Raw genomic sequence first — 26287 nt, 5'->3', positions numbered from 1 at the left:
AAAGGAAACACACACTCATCATGGCTCGCTCATCTAAAATATCAAGACAAATAATAATCACAGACAACAAAACAAGATTTTTTCAATTTTCTGCAATTCAATTTTATTCATTGTTTTATAAGTGATTGGATCCCAAGCCATTTAATTCAATAGCTCACAAATCTTCCACCTACAGAATCAAAGATAACTCAATTTCAGTATGTGGCTAAATGTTCCCGTCTGCCTCTTTCTGATCTATGGCTTTCTTCATTTGATTTCTTTGTATCTTCCGCAGAAATCTAAAGCTTTATCTGAAATGACACTCGCTTATCTTTTATGAGTTTTTTCCGCTCCTCGCTCCTCGTATTATTTGAACTTTTTTTTTTTGTTTTGTTTTACAGATGTGATATGTCTTTCAGCTTAGAATTGCAGAGCAAATGTCAGTATTGTACATCTAGCAGTGCAGTCATGTGTAAACTACACAGACCACAATGTTTTAATGTTTAAAAATCACATCTTTTGGATGCAAAAGTCTGTTGACATCATTCCATACATACTATTTTAGGCAAATGTGTAAACCACCTATTTATCTGCCAGGTCAATGATTATATGTGACCTATCCTTTAAAATTAAATGATGTACCAAAGTCTTCCACAAGGGGGAGTCTAAAGCTATAGCCATAAAGAAATGATGTGCTTTCTCAGTGAGTTGCTAAACAATTACAGAGAAAAGCAGGCATGAAAATGTAACATTGTTAACTCACCAATAATGACAGTGTTGTCATCAGCAATGAGCAGCTTGCTATGAACATAGATGAGCTCTGTCACCAGCCTGCCTTCCAGCTCTGCATGAGTCCTCAGACCACAAATAGAGATGTAGTTTATCCATTGGTCATCCACTGTAGGGGTAATAAGGAGAGAATTGGTTTAAATACAGACCGAATGCCCCAAAAAAGGTGTCTCTTGCCATTTAGACCATTCTAGAAAGACAGTTATCAGTGTCAAAGATTGACAATTTTTTTCTAAATCAAATCTGTTTGACACAATATTTAACCCAGAGAAATTAATATTTCATATATTGCAAAGACAACAATGGTACTACCACGTTCACAATGAATTGCTGAATAAAGTCATTATTTTTGTTTTCTTGGCACACAAAAAGTATTCTTGTAGCTTTATAAAATCAAGGTTTACCAATGCTGTCACGTGGACTGTTTTAACAATGTCCTTACTACCTTTTTGGGTCTTGGACGTTTCAGTTATCTATGCAGGGTCAGAAAGGGTCTCGAACTTCATCAAAAATATCTTAATTTGTGTTCTGAACGAAGGTCTTATGGGTTTACAATGACATGAGGGCGAGTAATTAATGAGAGAATTTTTTGGGTGAACAATGCCTTTAAGTTTTGCAAGTAAATAAACTAAGAAAGAAATACAACCCTCTACGGACACCTTGGCAATTGAATCGCCATTGGCTAGTAAACTTGTGTGTGTGTGTATATATATATATATATATATATATATATATATATATAATGTATATATGTGTGTGTGTGTGTGTGTGTGTGTACCTGGTATTTATCACGTTATGGGGACCAAATGTCCCCACAAGGATAGTAATACCAGTAAATTTTGACATTTGTGAGGCCCCCATGAGGAAACAGGCTTATAAATCATGCAGAATGAGTTTTTTTGACTAAGTAAAAGTGTGCACAGTCTCCTGTGAGGGCTAGGTTTAGGTGTAGGGTAGGTGTAGGGCAATAGAAAATACGGTTTGTACAGTATAAAAACCATTACGCCTATGGAATGTCCCCATAAAACATGTAAACAATAAATATAAAACATGTACAACGTGTGTGTGTGTGTGTGTGTGTGTGTGTGTGTGTGTGTGTGTGTGTGTGTGTGTGTGTGTATCATTCAGTGTCAGTGGTCATTCAGTGTTTCTGTTAAAAAAATAAATAAATAAAAAAAAGGGAAAAACTACCAATAAAACTGATTCTTATTGTTATTTTTATTATTATTATACAAGTATTTCTAATAAGAACAATATTAAACACACTAAGGATTAATGAGCTGCTGGGTTCATTAATATTTATCAGGTTGTGTGCGTTCGCTTGAATGATTTACTGAAATCAAAACAGGGACGATAATAGGTGAGCACCAGCCAATGAGATTGTGGTTTGCGCATTAGATCCGCCTACTACCGAAGAAATCGGCAGTTCTTAAAAGCTGAAGAATTCCAAAGGAACTCCGTTATTTTGACAGAAAAATACGACAAAGAATATTGTTTACATGTAGCGTGTCAATTCAGCATGGCATGTAAGACTCTCTCGCTCTCTCCCTCTCTGTGTGTGTGTGAGACAACGCAACGGCGAGTCGTGCATCTTCAAACTAGAGTTTATGGTACATCAAATAAATTGAAAAACAACAGATCGCTTGACAGAGAATGAAACTCTGAAGCGCTCAGTCAGTGTTCGGCAAGTGAAAATATATCTGTGCTAAATTTATACTTTTAGTGTCCAACTCACACACTGGCAAGTAGAATCTGAGAATTTATTAGCCAGTGGTTAATATGTGACCCTGGACCACAAAACCAGTCATAAATGTAAATTTCTGAGATTTATACATAATCTGAAAGCTGAATAAGCTTTCCGTTGATGTATGGTTTGTTAGGAAATATGTGGCTGAGATACAAAAAAAAAAAAAATCTGGAATCTGATGGTGCAAAAAAATACTGAGAAAATCACATTTAAAGTTGTCCAAATGAAGTTCATAACAATGCATATTACTAATCAAAAATTAAGTTTATATATATTTACGGTGGGAAATTTACAAAATATCTTCATGGAACATTAAGATAACATGATAACATGATCTTTACTTAATATCCTTGGTGAAAAAAAACAGCATATGCAGGTAGGTATGTTTTGATGCTGGGATGCTGGTTAGGTATGTTTTGGTGCTGGTTTAAGCTGGTCCTTTGCTGGTTTATGCTGGTCCTTAACCAGCAACATGACCAGCATAAACCAGCAAAGGACCAGAACATACCTACCAGCATATGCTGTTTTTTTCACCAGGGATCCTAATGATTTTTGGCATAAAAGAAAAATTGATAAATTTGACCCATCCAATGTATTTTTGGCTATTGCTGCAAATATACCCGTGCAACATAAGACTGGTTTTGTGGTCCAGGGTCACATAACAGACATCATTTAGTCACCCAGAGTAAAGATTTAGTCACATATGCAAGTGATTTTGTCGCAATGTAGAGGGTTGTAAATATGAAGGCCAACACTAAACAGGCTGAGTGTTTTTCTATTTTAAATCCTTAATAAATCAGAGTAAAACTATGAGTTTAGCGCAACAGCTTCATAAATTTCACCTCAACTCATTATTATGGTGCAAACAGACATCTAATTGCAAGTTCTACTGGTGTCATCTACTGTGTGTAACCATTTAGCAGATTCTGAAACTTATTTACATTTTGAAAATGATGTTCCCTAGTCTTATATGTCACAATGTCGTGGTAAACCACAGAAGAGAACTCATTGCGACCACAGAGTCAGGTTCACATTAAATGATGTCACAATCACGTCAGCTTATCACGTACAGAGACAGAAAAAGAAAGAAAAGGGATGGGAACGCTCAGACTTACTTTCTTTCTTCAGCTGAGCAATTATGGAGTGCTCTCCTCTGTTCATGGTCCTACAAAAACACACATTCAGGCCATGATTACGTTTTTTCACATGCAATCGTAAAACATGACAGCTCATTGTGTTCTCTCAATAACTTGACCTTACTCTCTAGGTTTCCATGGCATTTACCAAAAGCAAGCTTATAAACAACTAAACCTGTCTTGGCATGTGAAACATGAAAGGGAGCTGCAGAAAAAGGAAAAAAAAAAATAAGGAAAAATAAATGAATAAAGAAACCTTGCAGCAGTTTTCCCATGTTTAATGCGACACCGAAGCACTGCTTTTTTCTATTTATTTTCCAGGCGAGTGAAACAAGCATTTAACACTTGGCTGTGCTTCTTATGTGTGTAATGGAATGAATTGGTAAGCTGGCATGGGAAAACAAAAGGCGCACTGTCTAACACGGGTCATTATCCTCACATCAGCGACATTTACCATTTTCTTTGACAAATTCCTGCTTTCATCCGAACGATATGCAGCGAGCGTGATGGCAAGGTTAACATGCAGATGAAGATGAACATGCCTGACTGCAGGATGAAAGCAGGCTTGTCTGGTAGATCAGGGCTGCTCACGTTCCTCTCTGATAGAGTCGAAAGAAGCTGTGAAGCTGTTTAGCGTGTTGTCAGACTCATTAAAGCTTAATCAAAAGAGGAGAGGAGAGAATGTGCCTGAGTTGACTAAAGAGGAAGCGCTAACTGCGTCACTGGAAAACCAGCTACTGCTGTGAACTCTTGAATGACACTGCAAAAACAGAGACAGGCCGTCAAGTCGTGCTCAGTGTAAATGACACGCTTGGTTTTCAAGAACACTTGAAAACACCACCAAACGCATTTACTACTTTAAATCTTAATGAATGTCCTTGGACTGTGAATGATTTGTCAATAAATGTTACTGAAAGAAAACAAGCCAGTGTAATGTAATAGCATTGTCTGTCACTGAAACTATATTTTCTGCTAATGGAAAAATTATGTTTGTCAAAAGAATTAAAGTATAACATATTTCACATCTATGGCCCAAACAAATTATGATGAAAAAACAAAGTTCTACCATACTGTACATTACTTTTCTTTCCTTTTTGACTATGAAATGTAACATTATGAAAAATAAGATGATTTCAAATACAATTTCAGTCTTAGTTTTATGGAAGCCTGTTTCAGCCACTGAATAAATAATAAATAAAGGTAACTGAACTTTTTATCTCACAATTCTGACCCTTTTCTCCTCACAATTGTGTGTTTACATCTAGCAATTCTGACTTTTTTTCTCAGAAATGCATGATATAAACAATTAACTCGCAATTGCGAGTTATAAAGTCATAATTGTGTATGTAAACTCGCAATGCTGAGAAATAAAGTAAGAATTATGAGATATAAACTCATAATTCTGACTTTTTTCAAACTCACAATTTTGACTTTATAACATACAATTGCGAGTTACTGAGTCAGAACTGTGAGATATAAACTTGCAATTTTAGGAACATCAGTCTTTTTTTCCCCTCAAAACTGGACTTTATAACTCGCAATTGTGACATTTTTTTCTCACAATTCAGAATTGTGAGATATAAACTCGCAACTGTGAGTTATAAAGTCAGAGTTGAGATATAAACTAAATTCTGACTTTTTTCTTAGAATTGTGTGATATAAACTCGTAATTCTGAGAAATAGTCACAATTCTGAAAAATTAAGTCAGAATTGCGAGAGGTGAACTTATAATTTTTTCAAACTCGCAGTTCTTCACTTGCAATATTTACTTAATACGCAATTCAGTTTATATCTCACAATTCTGAGAAAAAAGTCAGAATTGTGAGTTATCTTGAAATTCTATTTCTTGTAATTGTGACTTTATATCACACAATTCTAAAAAAAAGTCTGAATTGCGAGAAAAGTCCAAATTGCGAGTATCTCACAAGTCTGCCTTTGTTTCTCGCAATTGTGAGTTTATATCACGCAATTCTGAGAAAAAGTCAGAATTATGAGTTAATATCTCACAATTCTGACTTTATAACTCGCAATTGCGAGTTTATATCCCACAATTCTGAAAATAAGTCAGAATTGTGAGGGAAAAAAGTCAAAATTGCGAGTTTTTCTCTCACAAGTCTGACTTTATTTCTCTCAATTGTGAGTTTATATCACGCAATTCTGAGAAAAAGTCATAATTATGAGTTTATATCTCACAATTCTGACTTTATAATTTGCAATTATGAGTTTATATCTCACAATTCTGAAAAAAAGTGAATTGTGAGAAAAAGTCAAAATTGCAAGTTTTTAGGCTTCCATGCATTTTGTTTTAAACTAATAAAAACACTGTACACCTTAAAATGTACAGTTTTTTTTTAATGTTCCTGATTTTGTTTTTTTGAAGTTTCTAATTCTTACCAAGGCTGCATCAACAACACAGCTGAATGAATGAATGAATGAATGAATGATCGCATTTATATAGCGCTTTCACTGTGTATTGCTATACACCCAAAGCGCTTTACAATCATATAGGGGATCTCTCCTCAACCACCACCAGTGTGCAGCATCCACTTGGATGATGCGACGGCAGCCACAGGACAACGGCGCCAGTGCGCTCACCACACACCAGCTACAGGTGGAGAGGAGAGAGAGTGATAGAGCCAATTCAGTGAATGGGGATTATTAAGAGGCCATGATTGACAAAGGCCAGAGGAGGGAATTTGGCCAGGACACCGGGGATACTCCCCTACTCTTTTACGAGAAGTGCCATGGGATTTTTAATGACCACAGACAGTCAGGACCTCGGTTTAACGTCTCATCCGAACGACGGTGCTTTTTACAGTATAGTGTCCCCATCACTACACTGGAGCATTAGGACCCACATAGACCACAGGGTGAGCACCCCCTGCTGGCCTCACTAACACCTCTTCCAACAGCAACCTAGTTTTCCCAGGTGGTCTCCCATCCAGGTACTGACCAGGCTCAGCCCTGCTTAGCTTCAGTGGGTAGCCAGTCTTGGGCTGCAGGGTGAGATGGCTGTGGCAGTTATATTGTGAAATATTATATTTCAGAAAATATGATATTTCTGTTTTCAATTTACATATATTTTTTAAGTTGTAATTTATTCCTGTGAAGGCAAAGCTGAATTTTTAGCAGTCATTACTTATTAGCAAATTAGAAATTAGTAATGTAAGCATTTATGTGAAACAGAAATTGTGACATTATAGTCTTTACTGTCACTGTTGGTGTCACTGAATAAATTACACAAAAAAAAATTTGCAGTCTTTTCAGATCTTTGCAGAAAAACAAACACCACATGAAGTCCACCGTCAAAAGTGGTTTTAATATTAAATATTTAAATACGATAACACCTAACACCCAAACCTTTGTTACTGAGATCAGATAGATCGGATGGATAGATCAGATCAGATTTCATGTGGTTTTTTTTAGTCATTTGCCCTTTCTAGATTTTTATGCTGTTATCTGTAATGACTGTGTTCAAATTTTGATAGTGCCCTCAGAAAAAGCATCATTAATAGCAAGAAGAAGAGACTGTGAAGTCTCAATGGGATTCTCCTGGCTAAATAAAGGATAAATAAAAAAAAAACATCTATGGCTAAAGTTTCATACATGGCAAACCTATGCACGTTTGTACCATTGACATGAAAACCAATGAGGACATGCTAGCAAAAGTGAATGCAGGTTGTACAGCCAAAAACAACAACAACAAAAAAAGAATCCGGTCTGGCCAGATCTTTTGAACAGGCAATCTGATTAAAAAAAAAAAAAAAAAAAAAACCTTCTGCAATCCTATTCTTTGTTGTGTCTGCCAAACTCCGTATGAGACTCAGGTGGTCTAATTTTTACTGTCTGACCTGAGCTGCCCTTGTTCAAAGACATGTGCACAGCAACAGTTTCATTCCTACCTGTAGTTGAAATGCATAACTGCCTGGAGTGCATTTCCTCCTCCTGTGGAAATGTCTCCCTCGAATCCAGGCAGCAGGGGAGTCACCACATACACACGGAACACCTTCTTCTCCCTGTGACACATTACAGCAAACATCAATCCGGCACATCCATTAAACGCATGCATACTTAATTCCTAAATCAAATACCCTCACTTCCATTGCTGGTAAATGTTAAAACATTCATTCCAACCCATTTCTCTTTAGCAGCATTTCCTTGTGTTTAATCTGTGTGCTGCCTCCATGATTATAAAGTCATTACGAATGGCTCTTCTCCCAGAGAGCTCTTTAAGCACTTGCCAGCATTGTTACAGCACAAACAACAGTGCAGTATTTCAGCATTGCCTGGAATGACTAAATGAAGAGTGGCGTATCCACAGCCCATGTGGGGCTCACATCAGTGCCGTGGCAGGTGCTGGCTTCTCATTAACCGTCAATGTGTGTAAAAGACAGGCCTGTCTCTACAGCTGAGCCTGTGTGTGAGACAGCAGCAGAGAGAGACTTGTCTCTCCTGTAAGTCACATACTTAACAGGGAACTGCAGTTGCCAGGACTCCATTAGTATTGGAGAATGTAGTACTTGCATATGTTGATCTCATATGCTTTAATTGAAGAAGTGAAGCTGTACTAATTTGTATGGGTGATATGGATAAGATGGACTTGTTTGCATGTGACAGGGTGTCATGTTAATTTTTAGGGAGTAAAGCCCTATTCGGACGAGACTAGTTTTCCACAGGGACGTTAGAGAACGTTTCACACTTTGCAATTTTAACCCTGTGCGAATCCGTCAAGGCTGTGTTTTTCCCCTCACACAACCTCCGTAAAAATTCCAGAGCAAATTACCTGCTGTTTTTCGGCAAACTCAGTGGTCCTCTCAGAAATCTAATCCCGTCCAAATGCGAATGTCTGCGATTGCCGATACTGTATTATCACAAAGCTCCTCGTGTATTTTTTTGCCTACCTGAGCTACAAATTGCGCACCAATCTAATATTACATATTATTTAGCAAGGCTGTACCCACCTAAATCAATGATTAAAACATTTTTGGCAAATCCAGTGAATTTACCTTAGAAATATGATGTTTTTTAACGACTGTTATAGCACCAGCTGTGGACCGATCCCCTTAAAACTTTGCATGCTTGTTTAGAATCACTTGTCACCTGTGCTCAGCAGGTTTCATGAAGTGTTGAGTTTTCCTTTAGGCTTTATAGGATTTTGGGTAAATATGGAGAGGCCCCTTTTCTAAACAACCCTGTTATAGCTTCCCAAAGGGAAAATTTCAACATTTTTTGATAATTAGTGGTCTAGAAGAGTCCAGAGAATTGTACTGCAGTGTTATTTTTCCAGATTGAGCGAAAAACTGGTTCACAAAAGTAGGTTTTTGAGAACTCCTCAGTCATTTAAGAAACGATTTGATTGACAGCGGTGGTTCTAGAGGCAAAGTTGTCCGGAATGAGAAGTTCTATCACATGATATGAATATCGTACGTATTTGAGCAAAACCACGCGACAAACAATTGTTTACGGCCTTGAAAAATGCGATATTGTTCTCCAGTTGCCTATTTCTTTCTAATTTCTCTCAGACCTTTGGGGCCGTGAGTCGAACAGGCCCACCAAGTTTCATTCCGATCAGCTTCCGTTAACCTTGTCTAACAGGTTCTCCAAATTTGTCTGTCAATGACAGCCATGTTTCTGAGATACTAAATGTCTTTGTAGACACCTGTGGCACTTCAGACTGAGACCATGTGCACTGATTTTCATTTTGATAGGACAAATGGTTGCGCAGTTATAGCCATTTTTATGTTTTTTTCCCTATTATAACATCTACAAGTGGCCAGGCTCAGCGATTTTTTCCTATGACCTCAGATTGAGCTCTTACATAAGTGTTCTGAGTTTGGCCAAGATATCTCATTCCATTCAGGAGCTTTAGGCATTTTACTAAAAGTGGCCCTGCCCCTTTAGAACGTTTTTGGCACCGCTTTGCGACAGTGAGTCGAAAGTTCTTTTTTTGATAATTATTGGCATTCACTCTCCAGAGAATCTTTCTGCACTGGTTTGGTTCCAATCGGGTGAAAAACCTAGGACTAGTTCGCCAAAGTACATTTAAAAAAAAAAAAAATAAATAAATAAAAAATACCCGAAAATATTTTAAAAAAGGCTCACGATTGAATCTGAGGCATGTGTTTGGTACTGAGTGAGCCAAGGTTTCCAACGACATAAGACACTTGCCTGTAATTGACGATTTAGGAGTTAAGAGCGATTTTGTACTTTTGATCACTGTAGCGTCCCCGTCAGGCCAGTTGGGGCGAGCCTTGGTCACGTTGTTGGTCGTGTGAGTACTACCATCCCCACAGGTTTCAAGTCTCTACGACTTACGGTTTGGTCTGCACAATCAGTTTCATGTGGAGATCGCTGATCCATGACCTTTCTAACAATTACAGTAGGGTTTTAGCGATACGCACATGAAGCCCTAATTAATACATATTTCATTAGACATATGCACTGTATGCGATACACGCAACCACATCACATCTAGAAAACACACCAACCTCTGTAATAAACATGGAGATGTTAGTCTCGTTCGAAATGGTACATGAAAATCACAGGCTTTGGGTGCTGAAACTCAAGCATAGTTTAGATAACTAGTCCCGTCCGAACAGGGCTTAAGATTTGACCAAAAGGGTAAAGGAAAAAAAAGTTTTTTTTAACAACCCAACATAATCTGATCTGACTCTGCAATTGTGTTAAACATGTTAGCGGCAAAATTCCTAGCAATTACAATTGAGAAAATAAAACGAAATTAAAATGACATAAAATTTCATTTATTTTTTATTTCTAGCTTTTTTGCACATTTCTGTTGTACTGAACAAAATGGAAGCAAATGATCTATAAATGATCTCTATAATGGTGTGTCAGAAATTAGCCAGCCACTTTTTTTAGCTACAATAAATGTGCATAATGCTTCTGTACTTGCCCATCTCTACTAAACTCCTCTGGTCCAATTATTGGTGACGATCGACAATCAGTGTTAATGCATTAGGATTCTCTCACTTACTTGTGAGCTCTGATGATTCGCTCGATAATGGCGTCACCAATCTTGTTGTAAACATGTTTGTTATCGGCACAGCTGATGAAAAACTGGTTCTGAAACACAAATAATGAAACAGGAACAATCAGTTCAATTCATCAGGCATGTTACAGAGCTGAACAAGTTTTACTTCAGATTTACTAAAGTTTTACTTGTGCAACATTTCCGTAAAATTATGATTTATGATTATTTAAAGGAAACCCTTGGTTATTAGGACTTATATGGCTTAGTATAACATAAATGATGTTTCTTACTGAAATATGTAGTAGAAAACCGATGAAAGATTTACGTTATTTAAAAAATCAACATCGTTTTATACATATTTTGTATTATGGGGGGCACCAATTTCACCATGACGTGAAATTTTGCACTCAGTGAGCTATTGTCGCTACTGGTCACTATTTTTACCGCAACACAACTTTGAAAATAAAATACTGATATGATGCCACATTGTGCAGCTTTTAGTTGTAATTTTCAGTCAAAGGGCAACAAAAGAAGCGATGTAAGTCTATACTGCTTTCCTAGCGAAGAAGAGGAGAAAAGAATGGGATAAATAAAACAAATAAAACTTTCTAAAGACAAATGGCAGAGACAAGAAACACTAGATGCCATCCAGGCAGTATGTAAACATGCCAATGCTTGTCACCATGCTGTAGCCAATAAAGGAGTTTCTCAGTGCAAATTTCACTTGATATTCAGGGACTTTTAAATTCCTTTTGGAAAAAAAAAACGATGGTATGGCATTTGGTTATGTCCATCACCACCTGTAAGCTCTTTCAGTATGTGGTCATCGTATCTGTATTTTATTTTCCGAGTTGTGTTGTGGTAAAACAAAAAAAAAAAAAAATAGCAACAGGTAGGGTCAGTAGCTCACACAACCATTTCACATCATTGAAATAATGGCGCCCCCTATAGTCCAAAATATGTATAAAACGATGTGGATTTTTTAAATAACGTAATGGGTTTTCTACTACATATTTCAGTAAGAGACATCATTTATGTTATATTTAGCCATACAAGTCTTACTACCTGGTGTTCCTATTAAGTTCTTTTATCATCTCTTATTAGAAGTTCTCTTCAAATAGATTTCCAGTTGTTCAACAATTTTATTTGTTTGTTTTTACTTGGTGAATATCCAAGTCATGGTTCTTCAAGAAATTCCACTGAATCATTCTTGGCATCTCCCCCGATATGCTCTGATAACCACTGCTGCATGTCATTTATCAATAATATGAAGCAACTGAAATGTCAACTGTGTTTTAGAACTTCTTACACATGTTGCATCTAAACTACTAAATAACTGTCAACACATTTGAATCATATCACTGAACGCTGACAGACATAGTGAAAGTGGGGAATTGTGTACCTCAATGTAGATGAAGTGCTTGCTCTTGGCAATGACCTGAATATAGGCATTATGAATGGACTCCTCATAGTGCTTGATTCCTGCCGACCAGTCTGCAGCCGACCGCAGAACCTGTGAGATCATTTACATTTATAGCCATTTTTATGGGCATTTATGGCAAAGTTACTTAGTGTGCAAGATATCCATTCTTTATCAACAGGCATATGATTGTATGATGTTGTTAGTATCACGCTGTAACAGTCACAGCTACAGCCATTAATGCCTTACCTGGACTTTGGTCTGGACACAGTCTGGCACTTGGTATTTTAGATCACTGGCTGTGCTGTGAGATTTGGGCAGGAGAAACGGGTAGGAGAGTGATCTGTACTTTGGCTTCATTATCTAAAGGAGAAAAAAGTCAGTTTACTATGACAGAACCAAAAAAATGTCTCATTAAAATGTCACAGCTTAAGGTAAAATTTGAAGAAGGTTGTCAAAGATAAATATGACCCTTGACCACAAATCCTGTCATAAGTAGCATGAGAGTATTTGTAGCAATAGCCAAACATACATTGAATTGGTCAAAATTATAAATTTTTCTTTTATGCCAAAACTCATTAGGATATTAAGTAAAGATCATGTTCCATAAAGATATTTTGTAAATGCCCTACCATAAATATTAAAACTGATTAGTAATATGCATTGCTAAGAACTTCATGTGGACAACTTTGAAGGTGATTTTCTCAATATTTAGATTTTTTTGCACCGTCACATTTTAGATTTTCATATAGTTGCATCTCAACCAAATATTGTCCTAACAAACCATACATCAATAGAACGCTTATTTATTCAGCTTTCAAATAATGTATGAATCTCAATTTTAAAAAATTGACCCTTATGACTGGTTTTGTGGTCTAGGGTCACAAATAAGTGTGGGTCATGCCCAAGGCAAAAGGGGTGGTAAATGTCTCACTTTGGTGAAGTTCCAGCGCTGTATAAAGTGCCTGGCCACATCTCTGGCTGCTTTCCCATGCACCACTGAGGAGATGTCATGCCAGGGCATTCTGGGGGTTGTGTACCTGTCAATAAAATCTATAGGCGAGCACATTGTTAAAAAGGAGGATCGTAAACATCTGAAAAGCATTAAAAAGACTGCGTTTAATAACACAATTAACCTTGGATTACCCGGATTAATGATCACTGAAATGAAGAAAACAAAAAGCGGCCAGGCAGTAAAACGTGTGGCTCACCATCAAACGGCTTATCCAGCTGAACCCAGTCTTTGTAGACAAAGTTGCAGTAGTCTTTGCCATGCCAAAAGCGTGTGTTTCCCATCAGCTCTCCCACTCCTGTCTGAAGACTGTGCATTGAGCCACTCCCTGAACACACAAGACATAAATAACACCTATAAAACTCAAAAGGATCTTTTAAAATAATATCCCTTATGAGTCACTTTAAAATCTACTAATTTAACATTTTTTCATGGAGAGTGCAACCACAGGGATGCTATAGACAAATACACACAGTATGTAAAGGAATAAACCATCGCACCATAATCTAAAACTGAATAATTAGTGGGAAACAAAGGATTTGTTATCTTAATTGCAAATTAATGTAACTGTAGTGTAAGAATCAGCGTCAAATGAAATCTACCCTGAGGTCAATGTAATTTCATTAAAGCATATCTCTGCTGTCTAGTTTTTAAGCCAGTCTCAAATACACTTAATCTTCTCCCAGACAGACTGCAAACCGATCTATATGTGTGTCTTCTATGTCAGAGAGAACAAACAGAAAGAGCTGAAGCAAGAAAAGCATGGGGCAATCGTTCGAGCCTGGCCAGGGTGTCTAAAGCTACACCTACTATCAGCCAGAGAGGATAAGCATCACTGCACAACCAACAGAAAGGAAAAATACAGACAAGATCCACAGGCTGACTGACACTGACAGGTAACAGAATTTTTGACCTTTTAGCTCCATATACTAATCCAGATAGTCTAGCGTTATTACAGGATTTCAGTATTTTGTGATAACTGGATTAAGAAAATTGCAAGCTGGGCTTAAAATTGTATCCCCCATGTGAACTCCACTGGAAAAAAAAAACAAAAAAAAAACTCATATATATATATATATATATATATATATATATATATATATATATATATAAATATAAGAATATATACATGAGGGGCAAGGAAGGCAGTGTCTTCTCAAAATATTGGATGAAAAAAAATTCATAGTACAAAAATAAAACCAAAATGCCAATATTACGAGGACAACATTAAAAAGTATATAAATAATAGTTTTTCTAAAGAAACATTATCCAATAGTGACACCAGCAGGTAAAGCAATAGCAGGAGAACACGTCTATCTCGCCTCCCATGAGCACACTGAGTTTTAACAGACCCCCTAAATCATGCTGTAAATTTGGTGGGGGGTAACTGAGAATGAATGGGGGAAAGTCATGTGAGAGGAGGTAATGCTTCATGATCTGATTGGATATGACTGGTTATGTTCGACTGTGATTGGTTGATGCGATAAACCCCCGCCTCTTGTGTTTGTGCGCATTACGTGTTCGCGAATCAGTCTGAATGAACAATATAATGGTAATATAATGAGTTAATGGGATGGCTAATGTAAAAAAGTAAGTAAACAACTCACACACTTTGATATAACCACTTTGTTATGTCAAAATAAGACTTAGAATGGCATGAAAACATGATCTGTGGGAGTTTTTAGTGAGTAATCAGGTTGGTGAAATTTAAAGTAAATCTCGATGTCTATGACCAATATGTACTAAGCTTTCATGACTGATGATCCCCCCCCCCCAAAAAAAAAAAAAAAAAAAAGTGTGTATATATATATATATACATACATTGTCCTAATACAAGAACGGGTATTTTGGTTTTAGGACAATTTTGATGAAAGGTTTAGATCCACTTTAAATGTTGACTACTATATAAATACAGTGCAAAAGTATTCATACCCCTTTATTTTTTTCCACATTTTGTTATGTTGAAGCTTTATATTAAACTGCTTTAAATTACTTTTTCGCCACATCAATCTAAAGTCCATACACCATTATAACAAAGCAAAAATAGAATTGTCTGTGTACATTTATTAAAAATAAAGAAACAAGTAATAAGTAAGTACATTGCATAAATATTCATACACTTAACTCAGTACTTAGCTGAAGCACCTTTACGGCTTTTTTGTCTTTTTGGAAAAGTCTTTTTGGGTATGATGCGAAAGATTCAGAGTTGTCTTTAAGCCACTCTTGCTGTGTGCTTAGGATAATTATCCCGTTGGAAGGTGACGCTTCTGCCGAGTCTGAGATTCTGAATGCTCTGGACTGGGTTTTCATTATGGCTCTCTCTATAATTTGCTGTATTGAGCTTTTCTTTTAGTCTAACGAGTCCCTCAGTCCCCGCCGCTGAAAAACAGCCCCACAGCATTAGGTTGCTAACAGCACATTCTACTTTTAGGATGGTACTCTGCAGGTGATGAGCAGTGCCTGGTTTCCTCCATACATGATGCTTGGAATTGATGTTCATCAGACCAGAGAATCTTGTTTCTCACAGTCTGAGGGTCCTTTAGATGCTTTTTTTTGGTGCAAATTCCAAGTGTGTTTTCAAGTGTCTTCACTGAGGATTGCGTTTGGCTACACTGCCATAAAGCCCAGATCTGTGGAGTGCTGCAGTGATGTTTGTCCTTCTGTAAGTTTAACTAGAGTGACCATCAGGATCTAGGTCACCACTCTAACCAAAGCCCTTCTCCATCAATTACTCAGTTTGGCAGGAGGCCAGTTCTAGGAAGAGTCCTAGTTGTTTCAAACTTCTTTTATTAAGGGTAACAGAGACTACATGCTTCTGTGAACCTTCAATGCAGCAAAATGTTTTCTGAACTCCTCCCCAGAACATGCAATCATGTTTCTGAGCTCTACAGGCAGTTTCTTTTACCTCAAGGCTTGGTTTTTACTCTGCTATGCATATTCAGCTGTTAGACCTTTTTTATTAAGATGTTCGTCTTTCCAAATCATACCCATTCAATCGAATTTGCCACAAGTTAACTCCACTCGAAGTGTAGTGACATATACAAGCAATACGAATGCTCCTGAGCTAAATTTCAACTGTCCCAGAGAACGTTATAAATACTTATGCAATGGAATCATTTCAATTTTTTCTTTTTTAATAAATTTACAAAGATGTATGGAGTGTAGAATGATGTAGGGGAAAATGTAGAGCAGTTTAACATAAGGCAGCAATATAACAAAATTTGAAAAAATGAAGGGGTAAGGATACTTTCGCAAGGCACTGCATATGGGGATAACACTGGGATGTGGATTTAAACATAAGCAAAAATGAGAGTCCAGCACAATCCCATGTATTTTAACTACCGTAAATGGAAAAAATGTAACCATCACGTGGAAGAAAGTTAGTCAACATGAGGGTGTGTAAACAATGAAAGGAATATTTTTTTAGTTGTTAAGGTCACTGATGAATGAATCATAAGCAAACTCACCAGAAAACTTCATACAAATTAACCAAACACAGATTGTATTGTGGAATCAGTTGCAATTTGGTTACGTAAGAGTCTCTTACTGTTCGTGCTGTCGATGCTGCTGACGCTGTCAGTATGGTGAAGGCCACGTTGGATGTGATGGTACAAACTGAAACGTGTTTTGCGAGTGCGGCCAATGCCTTTTAGTTTGGGCAGGTCCACTGAGTCACCAACCATGGATCGGCTGCTGTTTCCACTAGTGGATACTTTTTTCCTGGGCGTGGATGTATCCAGTTCCTAAGTTCCAAAACAAACAGAATTCTACTTCATTATAACTGGCAGAAACATGAAAACATAGTCCATAATTGCATCATCCATGGGTATGGCAGAAATAATGTAGCATGTTTGTGTGGACATGATGATGTCTCGAACCTGCTCCATGGCCTGAGCAACAGAACGTGTTACACTTCCTACGTCTGTCAGTCGGTGCTCACGGTCATCCCAGCGGCCATATGCGAGGTCAATTCCACCAACGAAAGCAACTGATTGGTCGATGACTACAATCTTCTCATGGTGTGCCCATAAGTAAACAGAAGAGGACACGTGATCAGGATGCCTCATCACCTGTTAAGAGAAAGGAACAGTTACAATCACACAATCCCTGGAATACACCAGATTTTTGCCCCGATTTTCCGCCAATTTTCTGTCTATAGCCACACTGAAAGCAACAACGGATAGTTTACCTCACCAAGGCTCACCTTAACCGGGCAGATGGGGACACTACAGCGATCAAATGTATGAAATCGCTCATAGAGTAACTCCTAAACCGTCAGTCACAGGCTTCAGTGTCTTATGTCGTTAGAACAAAACGCATGCCTCAGATTTGATCATGAGCCTGGCAAAATTTTGGGATATTTTGGATTTTTTGCAAACTAGTCCTAGGTTTTGCGTCCGTTCAAAATCAAACCAGTGCAGAAAGTTTCTCTGTAGAGCAATTATCAATAATTATCATTAAAAAAAAAAAAAAAAAAAAAAAAAAAAAAAAAAAAGAGGCTTTCAACTCACCGTCGCAAAGGGATGCCAAAACTTTCGAAAGGGGCAGAGACGCTTTTAGCAAAATACCTATAACTCCTGAACAGAATGCCAAACTCAGAACACTTATGTAAGAGCTCAATCTGAGGTTGCGGGACAAAAATCACAGAACTTTGGTGGCGTTATAAGAGGGAAAAAAAACATAAAAATGGCTATACCTATACAACCTTTTGTCCTGTCAACATGAAAATGGTCCAAAGTGCCACAAGTGTCTAAAGACATTTGCGCATTTCAAAAAAACATGACCGCCATTGGCTGATGAAATCTGAGCACCTATCAGACATGGTTAACGGAGGCCGATCGGAACGAAACTCGGTGGACCTGTTTGACTCATAGCCTCAAAGGTCTGTGAGAAATTTGAAAGAAATCAGACACTGGGGGGGATTTTGTGCATTGCCCTTTTTTTTTTTTTTTTTGCACACATACATGCGATATTTGTATCATATGACAGAACTCCTCATTCCGAACAACTTTGCCTCTAGAACCACTGCTGTCAATAAAATCGTTTGCTAAATGATTGAGAAGATGAAAAAAAGCTACTTTTGTAAACTAGTCCTAGGTTTAATCTGCAAAATCACTTAATCTGCAAAAATAAAACTGCAGTACAATTCTCTGGACTCTCTAGGTCAATAATTATCAAAAAAAAAAAAATTAAATTTACCCTTTGGAAAGCTATAAGAGGGTCGTTTAGAAAAGGGGCCTGTCCGAATTTACCAAAAATCCTATAAAGCCTAAAGAAAAACTGAAATATTCACGAAACCTGGTTGCACAGGTAACAAGTGATTTTAAACATGTGTGCAACATTTTAAGGAGATCGGACCACAGCTTGTGCTTTAACAGTCATAAACATTACAAAACATAATATTCCTATGTTAGATTACCTGTATTTGAAAAAAAAAGGCTTGCTACATAATGTCTTTTTTCATATGTGCTTAAATTAATTAAATTATATGTGAAATTAAACATTGAGCACTTCCATATAGCCAAAATGGCATGATCCTCTTTCATAACACCTCTGCAAAGATTTTACTGTGAGACTGGTACACTCTCAGAAAAAAAGGTACAGTTCTGTCACTGGGGCAGTCCCCTAAGCTACAAAATTGAAAAGGTAATATGCCTTGAAGGTACCAATATGTACGTTCAAAGTACTAAAATGTGCCTTTAAGGTACTAATATGTACTGTTTAGGGGTAGGTAAGGTAGAAAGACCTACTTTTTCACACAGCGTACCACCCCAGTGGCAGAACTGTACATTTTTTCTGACAGTGTAGTCGATAAACACTTTTCCTCTGTCACTTTTTACAGTCGGTATGTTTTTTAAACTCGGTAGTGTTTTATCGGTAGTGAACAACAATTTCCAGATATACATGTGAATCTTTGTTTTGGAAGCGGACTTCTCCTTTAAGATGTCACGCAAGATATGCAAAAGCAGATCAAATTACAAATAGCTCACCTTAATATTTGGGTGAAGATGCATTAGTGTTCTTTTGCTGTATTCACTGTTGATGCCGAGTGCCAACTCAACTTCCTTATACAGCATAACAAAGATCCTCACTCCTTGTTGCTAAAATAAATAATAGTTTAAATAAGTGAAAACCCACTTAAAAAATTATAAGCATGGCACCAGGGACAAATGCACTTGAATTACGTTCAGGGGACTTACAGCCTTGCGTTTCAAAATGCAGTCGAGCCTCCAGCGATTGCCTTCCACTACAGGCCTCTTCAGGAAGATCTCAGGGCTCAGCCTGCACATTGAGGGAAAGAAGAAATTATTATTTTTGTTTCCTTTGTGCACAAAAAGTATTCTCATAGCTTTATCAAATTAAGTTTAAACCACAGTCACATGGACTATTTTAACAATGTCTTTACTACCTTTTTGGGCCTTGAACATGTCAGTTGCATTGCTGTCTATGCAGGGTCAAAAAGCTCTCGGATTTCATCAAAAATATCTTATTTTGTGTTCTAAAGATAAACAAGGTCTTAGGTTTGGAAAGACATGAGACATGAGAGTAATTAATGACCGAATTGTCATTTTTGAGTGAACTATCCCTTACACACTCCTAGTCTTATTGTCTGCATTATAATGAGTAAAATTGTACAACTTAATTAATAAAACACAATTTCAATAATAAAAGTAAAATAATATTTTAATAATAATATAATTACTCTACTGTTAGAGTGTAGGAAAGGAACAGTCTTCCATAATTAATTGCAAACATGCTCCATTTTGATACTAAACGGCAAAAACAAGGTTTTCATGTGGGTTTACATCAAATGAATGTTTGATGTTTCATATTCCACATTTACAACTACATTAAAATTACATATTAAGATATGCAGTGAATTTCTTCACATAACCACCCACTCCCTCACACACAGAGGATCAGACCATTGCATCTATTCCAGGAGAGATATTTTTGAAATAAGGATGCCTGAAACTCAACACCTGTGAAGTGAGATACTGGTCTTGCTGTATAACATACACCTCCCACTCTGAGCCCCGATCAACTGCCACACATTCTTCATGTGTGCATGTAACGTCTACAGCAACTCCACTACAGCGCATTACCAAACAATAAAAAATAAACACAAAAGAAGACTTTGTTGTGTTGTGCTTATGAAGTACAGTACTTAAAACTAGTCAGAAGTAGTTAAAATTAGCTTTTTCTCTGGGCCAAAAAAAGAGATGCATGTTATCGCTGTTTTTCTCCTATCACAGCTAATATGCACACACAACTATACATACACTATTAATAGGTTGATTTCCCAGAAAAATATATACACTGTGACACTGTGGAGCTATCAAAACATTGCTCTGTTTGTTGAAGCAATCTGTCCAGCCTGTGATAGCAACATTGGCTCAAGCAATCGTGTGAACTGGGCTGAGACTGTTTGCCTGGACATGTTTTCTTGTTGGAAGGTAAACAGTGAGCACATACCACCAGTCTGTGATGAAGATCTCCTCTTTGGCCTCCTCCAACGCATTTGCAACATCCTCCATGTAGGTTTTGCCATTCACATACCTGAACAATATATACATATTTTTAATCGTCATCTCTTAGGTCTTAAATTAAATAAGACGACGACCTCTTAGATTAAATATACCATTTAGAGGGTATGTTTTCCTCCTCCCTGGCGAAGGATCCAAAGCGGTGGGTTCTTAAAAAGGCCTTGCCATGTTTCCGGACAAAGCTTTCAATGGCCTGACCCCACCACCGTGCATGTCTGAAACTAGTGAATTTCAGCACTAGTTTCCTGCACAAGACATAAACATACACATACACATAAACACACACTGTCTACAAACTGAGATACATTTATAACTGACAATATGTTTGAGATAAAAGAAATAAAATTAATATTTGCTAACAATTTACTCACCCTCAGGCCACCAGAGATGTAGTTTGTTTCTTTATGAAAGAGATATTGAGGAATTTAGCATTACCTCAGTCGCTCACCAATGGATTTTTTGCAGTGAATGGGTATCCAAACAGCTGATAAAAGCATCTCTATAACCAACAAGTAATCTACACAATCAATTAAAGTCTTGTGAAGCACAAAACCTTTAAGAAACCAATCCATCATTAAGGTGTTTTTAACTTTAAACTGTTGCTTCTAGCCAAAATACGAGTCCATAATCCATAATAAGGTTCAGCCCTGTTCTTTCACATCAAAATCCACCAACATATTTGCTGTTTTGGACTCTTTTCGCTTGTGAACAGGTCCTAAGCAGATTTCACCCCTGATTCAGACAAAATGATTCAGACTTTTTTACTACAGAAAGGAATATTATAGATAGAGGACTCAAATTTTAGATGGACACAAATGTTTGGCATTATTCATGTGGATTACTTGTGGATTATTGTAATGTTTTTAATCAGCTGTTGGACTCTTCAAAAACTCTTGGACTCTTCACCCATTCACATCCATTGGTGAGCAAGTTGTGTTTTTTCTCAAAATCTTTTTCAAAGAAGAAACAAACTCATCTACAGTTGTGCTCAAAACTATTCATACCCTTGGTAAATATGATCAAAGAAGGCTGTGAAAATAAATCTGCAGCATTAATACTTTTGATCTTTTTTTTTAAAAAAATGTACAAAAATCTAACCTTTCATTGTAGAATAAGAATTTAAAATTGGAGAGAAATCTCATTATGAAAAAAAAAATCCTCTAATACACATTGGCCACAATTGGTCATATTCTTTTATTCAATTCATTCTGGAACCTCTGTTCACCTAGAAGTCTTCACCTATAATTCCTTATAAGTTTAGAGAACATCTGACTTCATACAGAATCTCTCCAGACCTTTCAGATTTCCAGGTCCATGTTGGTGCTTCTCCTCTTCAGTTCACCGCACTGATTTTCTATAGGGTTTAGGTCAGGGAACTGGGCTGGCCAATGGCAGAAGCTTGGTTTTGTCCTCAGTGACCCATTTATGTTTTGACTTTGATGTTTGTTTGTAGATCATTGTCCTGTTGGAGGATCCAACCATGGCCCATTATAAGATTTCTATCGGGGACATTCAGTTTTTAACTTTTTATCTGTTGGTATTTGTTAGAATCCGTGATGCCATCTATCTGAACAAGACATCAAGGATCTCTGGCAGAAAAATAGGCCCACAACATTAAACTTTAACACATCTTGAATGTTTTTGCTGCTAAAAAGCTCATTTTTAGTTTCATCTGACCATAGAACCCAGTCCCGTTTGAAGTTCCAGTAGTGTCTAGCAAATGAATATGACATTTTTAAATTAAAAATCAAGTGAATAAACAATATAGACTTATTTTCACAGCCTTCTTTCATCATATTTAGCAAGGGTATGAATAATTTCGAGCACAACTGTACATCTTGGTTTACCTAAGGGTGAGTACATTTTCAACTGTTCCTGGGTGAACCCACCTGGACAAGTTCTCTATCTTCACTCCATGCTTGGTCTCGGTGTATTTAGAGTCCATTTTGATACTAAACTCATTGTCCACCAGCAGGACAAATGAAATGGCACCTGTGTCTGGCTTCATGTACAGCAGAAAAGAGTCCTTCACAACAAGCCACCTAAACAAAAAGCACAAAAGCCTTTATTATTAGACTCCATCACAACCATGAGGTCAAAAGTGTGCTTTTCTAAAGCATTATTACACAGAAAGGCAGTGATACAGTGTCGGTTTAATCAGAGAATGAAAGCAGCATGGTATCAGTGGAGCAGAGATAAACAGCTCGCTAGACTCAAAGAGACTGTACCGTGTGTGCACATGTGCCTGCCCTATCTGAACGGTGTATTTTTTTTTTTTTTTTTACAGATAACACTGCTTTGAAGAGTGAATGAAGAGCACAGCCTCACTGCATGACTGCATTTAAAGGAGAAGTTCACCTCCAGAAGAAAATTTCCTGATAACTTTCTCACCCCTGTGTCATGTTCATGTCTTTTTTTGAGGAAAACTTCCAGCATTTTTCTCAGTATAGTGGACTACAATGGTGGCTAACGGCTTATAGGTCCAATCTGCAGTTTCAACGCAGCTTCAAAGGGCTGTACACTATCAAAGCCAAGGAATAAGTGTCTATAAATACCGAAACAATCTGTCATTTTCTAAGAAAAATACAAATTTATATACCATTTAACCACAAATGCACATCTTGCACTAGCTAGGTGGAAATAGAGACCCAGTGTTTACACAGCAAATGTGCAAAGAAAGTCAAATGCCCTGTATAAAAAAAGCTAAAACAGCAATGTCAGATGATTTTGAAGTTGGGGGACAAAATGAGATGGAGTTTTTCACCCTACCATACCTTTTTTTAACCAAAGTTCACAGACGAAGAACTAACCACACATGACTTTTCCAGCGTGATTATGAAATGCATAAGGATGCATATGCGCGTCGCAAAGCTAGTGCAAGATGAGCATTTGTGGTTAAAAGTATCTACATTTTGATTTTTTTAGAAAATAACCAATCGTTTTGCTAGATAAGACCCTTATTCCTCGGCTGTGATTGTGTAGAGCCCGTTGAAGCTGCACTGAAACTGCAATTTGGACCTTCAACTTGTTGATCCCCAATGAAGCCCATTATATGGAGGAAAATCCTGGAATGTTTTCCTCAAAAAAATTAATTTCTTTTCGACTGAAGAAAAAAAGACATGAACATCTTGGATGACAAAGGGGTGAGTAAATTATCAGGAAATTTTCATTCTAGAAAAGAACTTCTCCTTTAACCTGTGGTTTAATTTAAATTCACCAGTAGATTTTGTGTTTTATGAAAAATTACCTCTTGGACCAGCGGTAGCAGACTTCATTTTGGCCGCAACAATTCATGCCAGGGATACGGTGACCTCCTGACCTTTTATAAACAATGCCTTCCCTGAAAGATACAGGTTTGTATGAGCACTGAATCTCATGATGGAATGAGATAATAGATTATACAGTATGTTGCATAAAGTTCAGCATGTTTTAGGAGCATTACATTTTCCCATTGTGACATTTTCATGACAAACACATCCCCACCCAAATTCCCATGACCCCACGGCTATTTATACATTATGGGAGTATTTGTCAAACTGCCATTACATTGAACTGAAAAAAAAAAAATGCATCACAGTATATTTTTAATTTATACAGAACAAAATATGAAAAACATCCAGACACAGTAATAATGAGATTTTATGCTTACTTAAAACTACTGTCACAATGCAAAAAAATATAATGAATTAAATAGATAAACAAACCCTATATATAAAGTTTATTATATTTTTAAATGTGACCCTGGACCACAAAACCAGTCTTAAGTCGCTGGGGTATATTTGTAGCAATAGCCAAAAATACATTGTATGGGTCAAAATTATAGATTTTTTTTTATGCCAAAAATCTTTAGGAAATTAAGTAAAGATCATGTTGCATGAAGACATTTTGTAAATTTCCTACTGTAAATATATAAAAACTTATTTTTTGATTAGTAATATGCATTGCAAAGAACTTAATTTGGAAAACTTTAAAGGCAATTTTCTCAATATTTTGAATTTTTTGCACCCTCAGATTCCATATACTGAAATAGTTGTATCTCGACCAAATATTGTTCTACCCTAACAAACCATACATCGATGGAAAGCTTATTTATTCAGCTTTCAGATGATGTATAAAGCTTGTTTTTGAAAAATTGACACTTATGACTGGTTTTGTGGTCCAGGGTCACAAATGTATTTAAAAAAATCCACATGAGGCAAAAATGAAACACTAAAGCAAACAGAGTGTGTCCTTACAAGCCTTTAGGGCCCAAGTCCTGAATGAAGGACAACTGGCTCACATCAATAAACTCCATCTGTAAAAGAGAAACAATTCTGCTTAAAACCAGTGAGACAGAAACACAGCTTCAATTAAAAGAAGTTCCACTAAATCCCCAGCTATATTGACCCCTGCAGGGTATTAAAGAGGAAAAGAGAGAACGAAAGAAGGAATGTGAGGGAGAAAGAGAGGGAGAATTACGGATGTCCTTGATTAAAGCTGCTTCAATAGCATTGAGCTGAGAGAGAGAGACAGAGCTGCACATTAACACGCTCAGGACACACAGTCTCCATCTGTAATATCGATTCTCAGGCTGCTGCTTCATTACAGATAACTCAACATGAGATCTATCAGGGCCTGAACTCCATAATCGAGAGTGAGCTTACGGTTGCGTAGTATTTTCGGTACATCGCCATCCTCAGCAGCTTGTTTAGGTAGTCTTCCAGTTGTTTCTGAAAAAGGAAAACATGTTTGTTAGTTGGTTTTAAAAGTTTTATTCGGTGGCACTGGTTCTGTTGATGATAGATAGTAGTAAAACTTGTAATATTTTGAACACCATTTTTATTTACATTTTTATTTTAACGTATTGACTGAAAGGAAGAGTTGTATGCTAATCAGCTGCTTAATTATTAATTCATTAGCTTTGAAGATTTATATAAATATATATATATATATATATATAACCAGAAAATATACTTCCGGCTATTGAAAAAGTTGTTAAATCAATTTTAAGTTCTAATTTTAACTCGAATCTTCAGTAGATTATGAGAATTTACTGACGTTCTCATGTTTTCATGTGATTCACACTAATGATATGACAAGCAAAGTGCTGTTACTACACACTCAGAGACCACTGAATCATGTCTGTGATGTTGCATGGGAGAGAGACCTTGCCCACAGACTCACACGCCTTGGGACAATCAAGATCACGTCATGCTCAACAGTGTTTGTGCTCACTTCCTGTCATGTGATCAAGAGCTAGTGCTGCAGTAAGCATGTTAGAGTGACTCACTCTCCGACTAGACACTTGCTCCTCTCGCGCCAACTCATCTCCACCTCCCCGAGGCAGTGCCGGCATCTGCCTCACCTCGCTCCTCTTTATGCTTTTTCTTCTCTCCGTATGGCTGAAAGACAGACAGAGATATCATAGTGTGAGACAGAAAAAGGGGAATAAAAACCAAACAGTTCATGAATAACCATGAAATCTGAGAAGAGAACAAGAAAGAATGGGGATAAGAAGAGAGAGAATACTGGAAAACAAAGAAAATAAAAAGAAATAAATACTTGGAGAACAAAAACAGGGAAAAGGTGTGTAGAGGAAGGGAGAATTATTAAAGCTTCTGTAAGAATGAGAAGAGTAACTGATCCTTTACACCTGGTATTAAGATCCGTCTAGGGCCATTGAATCA

General features: G+C 37.1%; 1 protein-coding gene across 4 annotated transcripts in view; it reads right to left on the bottom strand.

The window, feature by feature from the left end:
* pld1a (phospholipase D1a) overlaps window positions 1-26287 on the bottom strand; it is a 50975-nt gene that overhangs the window by 5423 nt on the left and 19265 nt on the right. For all 4 annotated transcript variants that reach the window (XM_051133131.1, XM_051133113.1, XM_051133121.1 and 1 more), the window contains 19 exons: window positions 25891-26002; window positions 25265-25330; window positions 24857-24915; window positions 23869-23961; window positions 22511-22663; window positions 20717-20866; window positions 20551-20634; window positions 19275-19356; window positions 19065-19175; window positions 16953-17144; window positions 16622-16817; window positions 13274-13402; window positions 12997-13115; window positions 12312-12425; window positions 12045-12155; window positions 10646-10734; window positions 7554-7667; window positions 3631-3680; window positions 743-877 (listed from right to left, as the gene is read on the bottom strand). In XM_051133131.1, the coding sequence (XP_050989088.1) occupies window positions 743-877; window positions 3631-3680; window positions 7554-7667; window positions 10646-10734; window positions 12045-12155; window positions 12312-12425; window positions 12997-13115; window positions 13274-13402; window positions 16622-16817; window positions 16953-17144; window positions 19065-19175; window positions 19275-19356; window positions 20551-20634; window positions 20717-20866; window positions 22511-22663; window positions 23869-23961; window positions 24857-24915; window positions 25265-25330; window positions 25891-26002 (2159 nt within the window). The remainder of the gene's footprint in view (window positions 1-742; window positions 878-3630; window positions 3681-7553; window positions 7668-10645; window positions 10735-12044; window positions 12156-12311; window positions 12426-12996; window positions 13116-13273; window positions 13403-16621; window positions 16818-16952; window positions 17145-19064; window positions 19176-19274; window positions 19357-20550; window positions 20635-20716; window positions 20867-22510; window positions 22664-23868; window positions 23962-24856; window positions 24916-25264; window positions 25331-25890; window positions 26003-26287) is intronic.

Source organism: Labeo rohita, chromosome 2, assembly GCF_022985175.1.
Source record: "Labeo rohita strain BAU-BD-2019 chromosome 2, IGBB_LRoh.1.0, whole genome shotgun sequence".
Taxonomy (NCBI): Eukaryota; Metazoa; Chordata; class Actinopteri; order Cypriniformes; family Cyprinidae; genus Labeo; species Labeo rohita.
This window is presented reverse-complemented; position numbering and strand designations above follow the sequence as displayed.